The sequence below is a fragment of the Plectropomus leopardus genome, chromosome 2 (assembly GCF_008729295.1).
Source record: "Plectropomus leopardus isolate mb chromosome 2, YSFRI_Pleo_2.0, whole genome shotgun sequence".
NCBI classification, from domain to species: domain Eukaryota; kingdom Metazoa; phylum Chordata; class Actinopteri; order Perciformes; family Serranidae; genus Plectropomus; species Plectropomus leopardus.
The window spans coordinates 17,063,277-17,075,495 of record NC_056464.1 but is presented as its reverse complement, the minus strand read 5'-3'; the positions used below and the strand labels follow the sequence as shown (position 1 = coordinate 17,075,495).

General features: G+C 40.0%; 1 protein-coding gene and 1 non-coding gene across 2 annotated transcripts; both read right to left on the bottom strand.

The window, feature by feature from the left end:
* Positions 1-612: 612 nt before the first annotated feature.
* Positions 613-5,582, bottom strand: LOC121960536 (inositol hexakisphosphate kinase 2-like). Its single transcript, XM_042510302.1, has 5 exons — positions 5,318-5,582; positions 3,889-4,084; positions 2,824-2,984; positions 2,264-2,439; positions 613-1,103 (listed from the first exon to the last, which is right to left on the bottom strand). Exons 1-5 carry the CDS (start codon positions 5,565-5,567, stop codon positions 627-629), a joined length of 1,260 nt encoding a protein of 419 aa, XP_042366236.1. The 5' UTR covers positions 5,568-5,582; the 3' UTR covers positions 613-626.
* A 6,363-nt stretch (positions 5,583-11,945) lies between these two features.
* trnaf-gaa lies at positions 11,946-12,018 on the bottom strand. The gene has a single exon. It is a non-coding gene; the product is annotated as a tRNA-Phe (tRNA).
* Positions 12,019-12,219: the final 201 nt, after the last annotated feature.

Genomic DNA, 12,219 nt, shown 5'->3' with positions numbered 1-12,219 from the left:
AAAATGAATATTGTTTAAGTGAAGAAGAACAGAGAGAGAAGGATGGCAGAATAAAAACGTAAAAAAAAAAAAGACTGGAGGATGCTGGCTCACTACCTTTCCTTCCATCCTTTCAACTCTCTTATATAGCCCTGTCCCAGAGTAAACACACATTTGTTCTACACAGTGTGTGTGTGTGTGTGTGTGTGTGTGTGTGTGTGTGTGTGTTTGTGTGTGCGTGTGTGTGTGTGTGTGTGTGTGTGTGTGTGTGCGCGCGCAAAATGCTGATGCCTTCATTGGAAGTTATCATAAGGAAAAAAATTCTATTGTCTCAGACTTTAAACTGCCTATCCTTTTGTCCTCATGGTGAACTGGGTTTAACAGAATGATGGGTAAATGACTGCATCAGTCGCACAGATGGCTCATATATTTTACGCACAGGTCTCTTTCATATTCTACAGACTCATAAACCAGGAACTTTGAGAAGCACCAACAGCAAGAACAGGAAGTGGGTCAAATGAATTGCTGATTACAGTGAGGTCTAATTTTGAAGATGAAAGGAGAAATTTCATTCCTCTTCTGTAGTCCAATCCCCTCCTCTGTGTCATGTGCATCTGTGTCTGACCGTGTGCGTGTCATGTCAGTCTTCAGTCTGTGCTGTGGTTCTCCAGCTCAGAGATGATGGTTATCAGGTTCTGGAGTCCAGAGACGTAGCTGCTATCAGTGCCCTCGTATACCAAACTGTTCCCCTGGTAATTGCTGCAGGTGGCATGGGCAAAATCTATCATTTTTACATCCACCAAGGGGGGGCGTTCAACCTCCACATCCTCATCCTCATCCTCATCCTCTTCTTCTTTCAAAGAGCCGTTCTCAGAGTGTTTTTGGAGCGGCACTGCATTGTAGATGATGAGCAGGGAGCTAGAGTAGAAGCGATAGGATTCACAGGTTTCCACAGCAGCTTTCAACTCTCGGAGCCTGCGCAGCACCGGGGAGAAGAGTTCACGTCGTAGATGTCGTCCGCTGTTGAAAAACTGAAACAAAGAGTCCTTAAAGTCCTGCAGGCTCAGCCTGCGGCCAAGGAACTTGGATATGAACATTAGCTGGCCTGTGTCACACTGGTACACCTGAAGAGATGGAGAGACACAGAGGGGTTAGAAAGGAAGAGAAGGAACAGTGATTACTTGTGTAACACCCAAGATTTGTTTGAAGTGCTGCCTAAAATTGGCTTTTTATTCACATGGACTAGACTAGCCAGCTAAATAGTTTTGCAGATACTGCTAACAGGCACTGTATGTGAAATATAGATACAATATAATTATGAGGATGAAAGTTGTCCCTCCCAACTCCCTTTGTCAAAGATAACAAAAACAGTAGACTAAATTATTGTGTATCATGCACGATGAATTATTACATGACAGGTCTGGAATTAATCTGCAGATACTCTGGTTTAAAATGTGACCAAACCTTTCAATTGATGTCAAATGTGGCCTGCAACATGTGGTAAGGCTTGTTTACAGCCAAGCCGATTTCCAGAGTCCCTAGTGGCTGGTTAACATGGGTGAGTCAGCAGTCAATGACCATAAAAAACAGTCAATAAAACACTTTTGAATCACTGGGACCACAAGAGATCCTTGAGCATACAGCCATACATGGGCAAAATACAGTATTAGGCCGGCTGGCCCAGTAGTAAGTGACATTAGCTGCATATAGACAGATACACTGACAGGCTACAATTATTATAAGAGTCTTACATCATTCCACAGAGGACCCCACAGAGAAATGAAATGTTTTTCTTTACCTTTTGCATGATCTGGTCTGTTTGTTATTGTCTTCCTAAATCACCTCTTGTGAGATTAAGGGACAACCCTTTTTGAGTGTAGACAAAATAACAGACTGGATCAAGCAGAAATGTTTTATTTCTTTAATGTCAGACACTTGTAATGACAATTTGGGCCTGTCAGTAGTTAAAAAAATGAGCAGTTTAGTGGACGTATCTTGACAGTACACTATTGCCCCGATGATTTTATTGCACTCAGTTTCACGGCTGCCAATTGCAGTGCTCTCGCTCAATACTGGTGCTATTTCAAAAATTGTTTTTCCACTTAGTCACGTAAATACTTACCATGGTGAAAAAAGTCCAAGCTGACAGAAAGATAAGACAATAGTGTAGATCTTGTCATTAAACTCTCCAACAGAAAGCCAATAAATGTATCTCCCAAAATATCACACTATTCCTTTAGGACAGAGCCATTAACATTGAAGCCAGTGTTGGCTCAAGGCCCACCTGCATGCCAGATATGTACATTCCTATTAGGTTTGATGTGCTGTGCTGGCACTGCTGTATCTTCATGGCCTTCCTCTCTTCCGGTTCTTCGTCTCCATAGTGCTGTGTGCCCATCTTCAGGTCCAACACACACGGCAATGTGTGCTGCCACGTCAGGTTCTCCAGCAGGATAAATTCTGGTAAACTGAGTCAAGTAGGTCAGCTCACAATACAGTTTTCACTGCATTCACACAAATGCTATAAATATTAGAACATGTACAGTCAAGTTATAGCAATATCAAGAAGAAACTAAACCATTGCTTTTTTCTCCCAAAGTAATGGTTCGGGGAAACATTGATTGCATTAGATAACAGGCCTCAGGTACATGCTGGAGACACTGATAATCATGTATGCTTTTCAGCTGCAGGTACTGTGTCCCGGTGGCTGATTTGGCTGGGGCTCATGCCATGTCCTCTGGCCTGGAACCTTTTAACAATCAATCTTGTCTTGTTCTTGTTGATATTGAATTCTGATGAAATAGGGAAAAGAAACAGTGTAGTTCTCAGTCAATGAAAGGATACTGCATCGGTTGCAGTGCATGACCTTATCCTTCAGCTTCTTCAGGTGGTATTTTTGACCTTCTACGATCCAGGGTTTGTGTTTGAGCTGTGGCACAGCATTATTGTGACTGTGCTCCAGTCTAAAGTAGAGCACCTTGTGCTCCTGCTGCTGCTTGTAAACGCTGGACGGCAGATGGAGAGACAACGTCATAACATTATGGCAAACAAGAAATGAAGAGCAGACACACAGAAACTGCTTGTGTATGTGGTTTAAGTGTGTATGTGGGTAGTAGAGTATAAAAGACAATGAATGAGCAGAAAAGTTGAACATAGAGCAAGTTGAGAAGTTCTCTGCCGTGCACAGACCCACAGGGTTACGTTCAGACAGGTGTTATCTCTTTGAACTCACTTTCCAGATGAGAATGTCAAAAACGTCAACATAAAAATTGTACAGTCTCTTCTTTGCCATGACAGGTGTTTGTGGCTGTAGCTGCTGTGGCGTTTTTATTATTATATATAAGTATATATTATCCTTGTTCTGCTGTTGGTTCTATAATAAGTGTCAGGTTATTAAATTTAATTTGTGTAGCTTAATACTGACCAGTGTACTGGTCACTTTTGTCTGAGTTTTGTCTCTTTTGTGGTAAGGCTGAACTGTTAATCAGTTGTACGTACAAGTAGAAACATGGCATCTATAGAAGTAGAATTTACTGTTGGTTTTGGGTCAGGTTACTTATGTCGTTCTACTAATGTGTACGCTGGCATTTAATGCAGTTTATTTTGTAGCCCAAACATGTCGCCCCCTCCCAATTCCCTTTTATTCCCCTTATACCTGTGTACAGTTTTATTAACCTACTTTTTATTTTTATGTAAGCACTTTTACTTGAGTAAAATTGCTTTCAAGTATCAGTACTTTTACTTCAGTACAGTATTGTAGTTCTTTTTTTCCACCTGTGCTTCTGACTACAGCTTTACCATTCATGGAAAAGTAGCAGCTGTTTTAAATATATCACGTTTAAAAGGGTTCTGAAGTGATCAATGCATAATCTTCACTTAATTTACCAGAGACATTTTCTGTCATCTCACCTCCTGTCCTTGTCTGTACAAAAGCGGTGGCTTTGGCCATCTTTGCTGTAATTTTCGCAGAGCATCTCGCTTTTGGGCTCACTGTTGGTCGAGGGCTTCTTGTTCTCCAGATCTTCCTCGGAGTCACTCTGGAGGGGGTAGGCTTTGAAGCAATGGTTCCCTTCTGCATCCTCCTCGAAGCTCGCTGTCACCACACCTGAGAGTGGAACACAGAGAGAAACAGAAAGACATCTGTTAGAAATGAGCACTAAAGCACTAAAGACAATATGTCACTCACAAAGAATCTAAGCACAAAAGATGACTTAACATAAGCTCTTAAGTGCTAAGAATCACTAATCCTTATCTTGCTGCTTTTTTTTGCAGTACTGTCTAGTTTGTGTCTTCACCCATGTCGCCTTAGAAACACCTGGGCAAATCTTTGACAGAGGGTGGGACAGAGATACTGAGCTCTCAAAGCAGCACAGAAAAGGACGAAGTGAAAGAGCAATCAATCATTCAGTTTTAATGTGCAGGTAGTGACATTAAATTGTGCAACCCACTTAGCAATAGACGTCATTTAAACATCGTCTCAAAGCTTTAGCCTTGTTATAAACCAGGATTAATCATTGACATATAGCCCAATTTTAGACCATATTTTAAAATAATCATTAAATATATTAAAAATACATCAAAACCTGTAAATAATTAACAAAAGTAATGCATGCCACCGCATTTACATGATCAATGTTTATTTTTTGTCTTATACACAGATTATTTTTATTTTTCTTTCTTCTAGGCTAAGAGTAGACTTCTACTAAACTTTCACTTTTCAACCTTGAATAATCACAAGTTGAAACGTGTAAAGAGAAGACGAAATATGATAGACACTGATTTAATGTCTTTTTTCACACGAGTTTGAAAAGAGGCAACAACAAAAAAACACAAAACATCAGAGATACAAAGCACTTATAAAGAGACACAAAACCACAAAGAGATGCAAAACAACAACAAAAAGAGGCTTAACGACTAGAGTGTCTGTGTGTCATGTTCCTATTTAGGAGATCTGGTGGGACCGTGTGTGCCCAGGTGCCCACTGTCCCATAATCTCCTCATGATCAGTCTCTCTACTGTTATTTGTGCTTCATTTTTAAAGATCCCAAAAAGTGTGTGGTGTACTGATAATACAGCCTCCCACTGCGGCACCCTCGTGTGGCACAATTTGGCACATACTTCTGGCAAGTACCTAGAGACAACACCTGAGCAGGAGCAGGGAGCCCTGCTTCCCCAAATTCTCAAACTTTACATCTGACATGCAGCCTGCAAAACACCACTTCCCACCTGACTTGCACATTTGCACATAGAGCAGCGAAATGAAGAAAGAGAAGCACAACAACACACACAAAAAAAAAAACACAGCAGCCACAGCACAGGTTAGGAAAGGATGCATTACCTCTGTACTCAGGAGTGAATGTCTTCAATGCAGCAGGCACATTCTTGTAAAACCAATGTTCACTGGGGAGGAGAGGTTTGCAGATGGTCTTCTCCCCAAGGCGCAAGAGACAGCAATGTCCCCCCACTTGGTGTAGGAAGGGCTCAAGCAGCACCTCATTCTCCACATGGCACTGTTGGTGCTGCAGCTGGTTCTGCTGCTGCTCTGCATCCATGGCCTTCTGGGCCGGAGCCTCCACAGCTGGACCCATCCTCCTCTGGCCCTGGCCACACTACCAAGGGCATTAGGAAAGGAAGGAGGAAACACAACAAAATGCCAAGTTTTAATGGATATTTAATTCCTTTTTATGTCCTTATCAGGAAGGTGTTGTAGCTGAGTAGAAACATAAAGCCATAGAAAGTCCTATAAACGTCAAGGCTTGGACTAGTGCTGCAGACAGAGCAAACAGAGACAGGTCCTGCTTGTGACTCCACCGCAGACCGAATGCTCTCTGACAGCTGAGAGCTGGCTCACCACTGGTAAAGCTCTCACAAGCCTGACACAGGACCCACCCCCATCACAAGCAAGCCACCAATCAGGAGTACCCAAAGCAGGTTTTTGGGTATTAACCCTTCCTGAGGGAAAGGAGCAAGCAAATCAGAGAGGTGGAAGGGAGAGAGAGGAAAAAAGAAGATGTGGAAGCTGAAGACAGCTGTTTTTCTGTCAACATGGTGTTTATGCCCATTTTCAAATTTCATACTGTTTTGGGTATAATGATGTTATAGGGTATAAAGGCTTAGGCTGCTCCATAGACAATGAATTGAGAAGGATGTTACAGGTCAGTGGTTCCAAGTAGGTCGCTGGTACATTCTTAATTGGACCTCAAGTAACTTGAGAACTTACAAAAACACCTTTTTTTTTTAGATAATGGCACAGAGCTATTATTTTGATGTGCCGTATCTGTTTACTGTTGCAACATGTTTTATTTCTTTGTGCTCTAAGCAAACATGATTTCGATATTTTGTGAAGTAAAATAAAATTTGTGGTCATTTATCTAATGTGTGAAACTTGAACTAACGACTAAGGAAAAGTATTGACCCTGTGGCTGGACCAGTTGGTAACCACTGTTATAGATGACACTGAGAGAACCCAGGGGAATATGGCTACATCCTCTGTTTCACAATTTAGAGCAATAGAAAAAAAGTTAAAGAAACTAAACATGCTGTGGGTCCACAAAATAAAGCTTCCATTCATTATCTATGGAGCAGCTCTAGACTTCTGGCTGGTTTCTGGATTTGAGAGAGAGTAGCTCATATTCACAGATATTGATTGAACTTTCCTAAACCATGCAAATAACACATTAGAATTTGAAATTTAGGTGATGGGTCCCTTTAACAGCTTCACAGAACAAGCAGCACTATGCCCTCATACAAAGTGAGGTTTTGGGGGAAGTTTCACGTTTATTTTGTTCTTATAGCACTTTGCAAAACCAAGCAAACAGGTTTTGCACCCAGGTGCTCACATGTACAGACACGTTGCTTGTACATGCAGCAGCCTAAACACACACAGTGTATATGTGCATAGATGTGGTGGAGAAACGGCAATATAAATATAAAATCAAGTATACAATACAATTTAGTCCCATTGAAAGCCAGAGAAATAACGTGGGTCTTAACGTTAATCTACCTACAGAATCACCTCTCATGTGCCAAGCGTGCAGGAGAACTATGACACCAAAACCCAAATCATCCTATCTAGAGCCAGTGTTTGGTTTGCCCTTTCTGGGCTACTGTAGAAGCAACCCGGTGGACTCCTTGGCAGAGGACGCACTCTGTATGTAGATATAAATGGCTCATTCTAAGGTAGTGAAAAAAACACAATTCACATTGTCAGGTGATTATAAACTAATTTTATAAAAATGATGAATATTTTATTATATTTCTGCTAATATATCCCCCTAAATCCTACACACCAGATCTTTAAAACCATCAACAGTCTGTACATACGAGAGCTGAGGAGCCGCTACAGAAAAAGCCTGGTCTTGTCCCAAGGCTTTTTACCCTCACAAACGGCGCACAGTACACGTACCATAGAAACTGATACAAAATACAGCGACAGTAGTCAAATATAAACAATTCTAACTACATAGAAAAATCACCTGAAATAGCCTACAGTTTTGATATTGTAACTTTTTACTGTACACACTATATTTTTGGATTATTTTAATGACTTAAATCATCATAATAATATATGTTGTCACAGAATACTGAGGAAAGCATAATATTTTGGCAGGAAAAACTCCACATGCTATTTTTGACTTATAGAATTAATTAGTATTATTAAATACAGTTATTATTCCGTTATCAGCCGTGGCACAGCAACTATAATTTCATATATTTTGTCATGTGTACTTCCAAGTTGCTATTGTTGTTGTTTCCTAAGTCCCAGATAAGAGTAACTGGAGTTCCTACTTGTCACTGTTTTGTAGGGAACAGCTGTTAGTGTAACAGAGACAGGTTAACACTTGCCACAGTTAAGTGTCAAGCTGGATGCTGTCTTGCCGTATATTGGTGTCCATTAAAGAAGGTAAAACCAGAGAAACTATAGCCCACATATTACCCACAAAAAACTGGAGAAAGCTACCAAAACAAAAAAGTGCAGTTACGATATGATAAGCAAACGATACCTCAATTTTAATGCATCACACTTACAATAGTAGTAGTAGTAGTAGGAGAAGCCATCTAAAAGTGCTGCTCCCAGCCGGAGGTTTGGGCTGCCGGCAGGCTGGGATCCAGTTAAGTAACTGCAGAGCCCAGCCCCTTCCCCACAAGACACCTGAAAGTTGTGTCCGCATTCCACATTCATTTGCTGAGAATTTTCCCTGGGGATAAAATGTTTTAAAAAGTGTCTATCATCCAATTACTGGGGTCACCATCATAACCAGATGGCACTTCCTTCACAGTAACACATTCACACATAAACCAGTAAGACAGAGTGGGAGTAGGTCAAGTGGGAAGATGTTTCATTGTTTCATAAATGTCATATCTGTATTGAGGACCTCATGTAGTCATTTGGTTCTCTTTGACTTAATTCATTGTCTTGTTCAGGTACATTTGTATTTCTCTAAGGTTTTTTTTTACTTCTTTGCTGAATGAATTTAGATGTAATAAAAATGCAAGTTATAGAGGTGTTGGAGGAGGACGTAAAAGACAAGGTATAAAAGAGCACTCACAAATATATCTGGATAGGTCTATTGCATAGCTCATGCTTACAGTAAACATAACATGACATCCTTTGTGCATAGATGCCTCTAATAAATTTTATGCATACGACTATTTTTCAGGGTTCTGAGAACTAGTTTGTTTGATTTTGCCACTGCTGACCTTATCTGCTTCAAGAGCCTCAAAAGATTTAGGATGAGACAAATGATCTAAGATTAGGTTGCACGAGTCTGGATTTATCTGGACTGATTTACGCAGTGAGCCAGGCGGAAATGTATGGAAACACTGACTCATGTTCAGGTACACGGAACATCAGAGACCATGAAGATCACTTGTGCAGACAGGCAGAAATAGAGCAACACATACACAAAAGGCAAATACAAAACACAAACAAATGTGTGCACAAACACACAAACTGCACCTCTGCCCTTCTGGCACCTGACTGAGTGCAGTAGAGATAGGCTGATCTTACCTGACTTTTGGGGACATTTTACAGACTCATCACCTCACATGTCATTGTCCCAGATAAGCCTACTAACCAAATGCTCATGGGTCACCTGCACCTAAGCCCACACTAAAAGTACCTCATGCTGTTGGTAATTTGGGCTGCAAGCTATGGTGGCTATTAATAAACAGAGTTTGCTCCATGCCAAATGCAAGAGACAAATGAGGAAAACAATTCACTGGCTGCCACTGCAGGCCAGTCATTCATGTTGCCCGCGAAAGTCTGTCTGCAATAAGCAGTGCCAAACTTACTCTGATTTGTAATGTGAAACTTTTTTGTTTCTAACAGTTCCAATTACCTAGTCCATTTTTTTATTTGGAGAAGAATAGACCTCTGTGGATAATTTAGCTCACAGTGGGGTACCCTGGATAGGTGACACATAGAGACAGACAAACATTCACGCTCACATTCACACCTACATATATATATATATATACACACACACACACACACACACACACATATATATATCTTGAGGTTGTCCTTTTGTGAGCCTGCAAGGTGTGGATACCCAGTGGGAATAAAAGGAACTGCATCACAATATGAGACTCAAAGTGTTGTTTTTATGTGATCAGTCTGCTGTTGGAAGGTTGAGACAGACACAAGTCATCTCTGCGTGATCTAATCTGCAGCATTTCATTTACTCATAATCACTTGGAGTTTGGAGATTATTTCTCTGACCTTTTTTACCTCCTGCTTAACAAACTCTTAAGTCCTCTCTGCTCTGAACAGTTTTCACCTTATTGGAGCAGTGAGTGGGCTTGTTACTTTCTACATGGTCAGTCTGAGGAGACAATGTGAAAAATGTGTGAAGGGACAAAAGCAAGATCATTCTCTGTCCCTTACACAAACTTCCCTTGTCATATCTGAACTGTATGCATCATGGTTAGTTATGTGAGAGGAGCTCCACAACAAAACCACAAATTAGAAATAGTACTCTTTTCTGTAGGCCAGGTGCCACATTAATAAAGCATCCTCCTAGTGACACAATTCTAAGAAATCTCTTACAATTTTTACATTTTTTAAAAGAATTTCCCCCCATAAACATAGAATAGTATTCAAATATTCTCTTTATAGAGACTAAACTCTGTGATTCTATAATTTCACTGTCCATTCTATGCCCATTATCTCTAAAAGTATATATTTATGTCTACTTTTTTGTTTAATGAACCAATCATACTTTCAGAAATATGTGTTATGCCTCCTAACTAAGGTTAAAGTTTCTGTCTCTACCTTGCTCAGTTACTCTAAGAATTTTTCCTAAATCTCTTCTATGCTATGACTTCTTGCTGGATTTTTTTTTAGAATAATTTAGGTGTTCTCTGAAAGTTTTCTCAGAATATTTTTCAAAAATGGTTGCACATCTTGCAAATTTAGGGACACGTCTTTGAGTTAGGCAGCAACTAAAAGATATAAATGTTCTGCCTTCAGTTCTCTTACTTTGTATGTTTTGACTGTTATGTATCAAATCTTTCAGGCAAATCCTGTGTATGTGGAAACACTCTTGGCAATAAACTAGTTTCTGATTCTGAAAACGTGTTGAGCCACATTCATATGCATTTTACATAAGATAAGCCTTCTAGTATTCTTGTGTCAGCTATACCAAACTTGTTCATGAGGTTTGGTTGACCTCGTTCCCAGCTGTGATGCATTCTTTTAACAACAGATGTTATTGGTTGTCACGTACACACCCTTTTGTGAGTCTTAAAGATTTAGACAACCAGTTGAAATGAACTGTGTTAGGGCTGGGTATTGTCAAGAACCTCACAATTCAATTCAATTTTGATTCTTTGGGTCACAATTCGATTCAGTATTGATCCAGTTACTTTGATATCGATTCAGTTATGTGTGTTGATGTCAGGAATTCATTAATACCTTCTGATATGTGTTCAATAAAGTGTGCATTATCTGGCACCAAAACTTATTTTACCATTACATTATTCTTTATTAAATAAAAATTAAAGCAAATGAATTCGAAGTACAGAAAAGCATTTTTTTTGCACATTTTTTCCTTAGCCAAACTTAACAAAAGGAATAAACATTTATGCAGGATTTGTCGACCTGCATTTGGTTGTGATCCACAATTTTAGCGGTAACAACATGTTGCAAAACATCTGTGTGGTGTCGGCTCAAATGGTTACGTAGGTCCGTAATGTGGTATTGTTGCAGTGTTTTAACAGTGACTCACGAGGCTGACACACCGCAAACCGACTATCGAGTTTGTGTATCCAAATGTCGGCTTTTAATGTTGTTGGTGCTGATTTTAACACACTGCTAACTGTTTGACCGTACTGTTGCATTTTTCCAGTTGCAAATATTTTATTGTTGTGATCACTTTTTTCCTGCCATGATATTGTTATTGCATTGGGTGGCAGATGTGAGTGTATTTTTAAAGAGATCAAACACAAACATCCCTGCAAGATCCAATCTGTAGCATTTTATTAACTCATTGTCATTTTGCTTGGAGAATATTTCTCCTACTGCTTTGAATTTCTGCCATTTTGTCCTCTGCTTGAGAAACTCTTGAGCCTCTCAAAAATCCTCACAGTTGCCCCCTCATGAACTCTCTTAAGGGCTATCTGCTTTGCGAATAACTTGATCTTTACCTGGACCTAGTCTTAACTTTAAGGGGAAATTCTTAGAAAATGCCTTAATTTTAAGATTATTCTTTTGGTCACATAGGAGCAAATGTCTGTACTAGGGAACTTAGTGGCTGCACCCACTAATTATTTCCATATTTATGTCACATTTTCATATCTGTACTTATTTGTATTTGCATTTCAATATATGGTTATTTAATTGTGCTTATGTCATTTGTCATCACAGATCGAGTTGCAGTTTTTATCCGAATTTTTGATCTGTATCATGGCCAAATTACAATGTGAAATGTGTCATGCTTTGTCCTTCAAAACACACCCACTTCTGCCGAAACCCGGGATCGAACCAGGGACCTTTAGATCTTCAGTCTAACGCTCTCCCAACTGAGCTATTTCGGCGTTGTAAATGCATTGTAGCTGGTGCAATACTTAGTTGTACCCAGCAGAGGGCGATGTCGTACAGGATATGAGACACCACTGGCAATATTGACAGACTGGCCTTAATAAGAAGGAGCAAATAACCCTTCATATGTGGCTACACTCTGCTCTCTCAGTGTGGTGCAATATGCTGATAGTATACACTGTATGTTATGTTCAGGG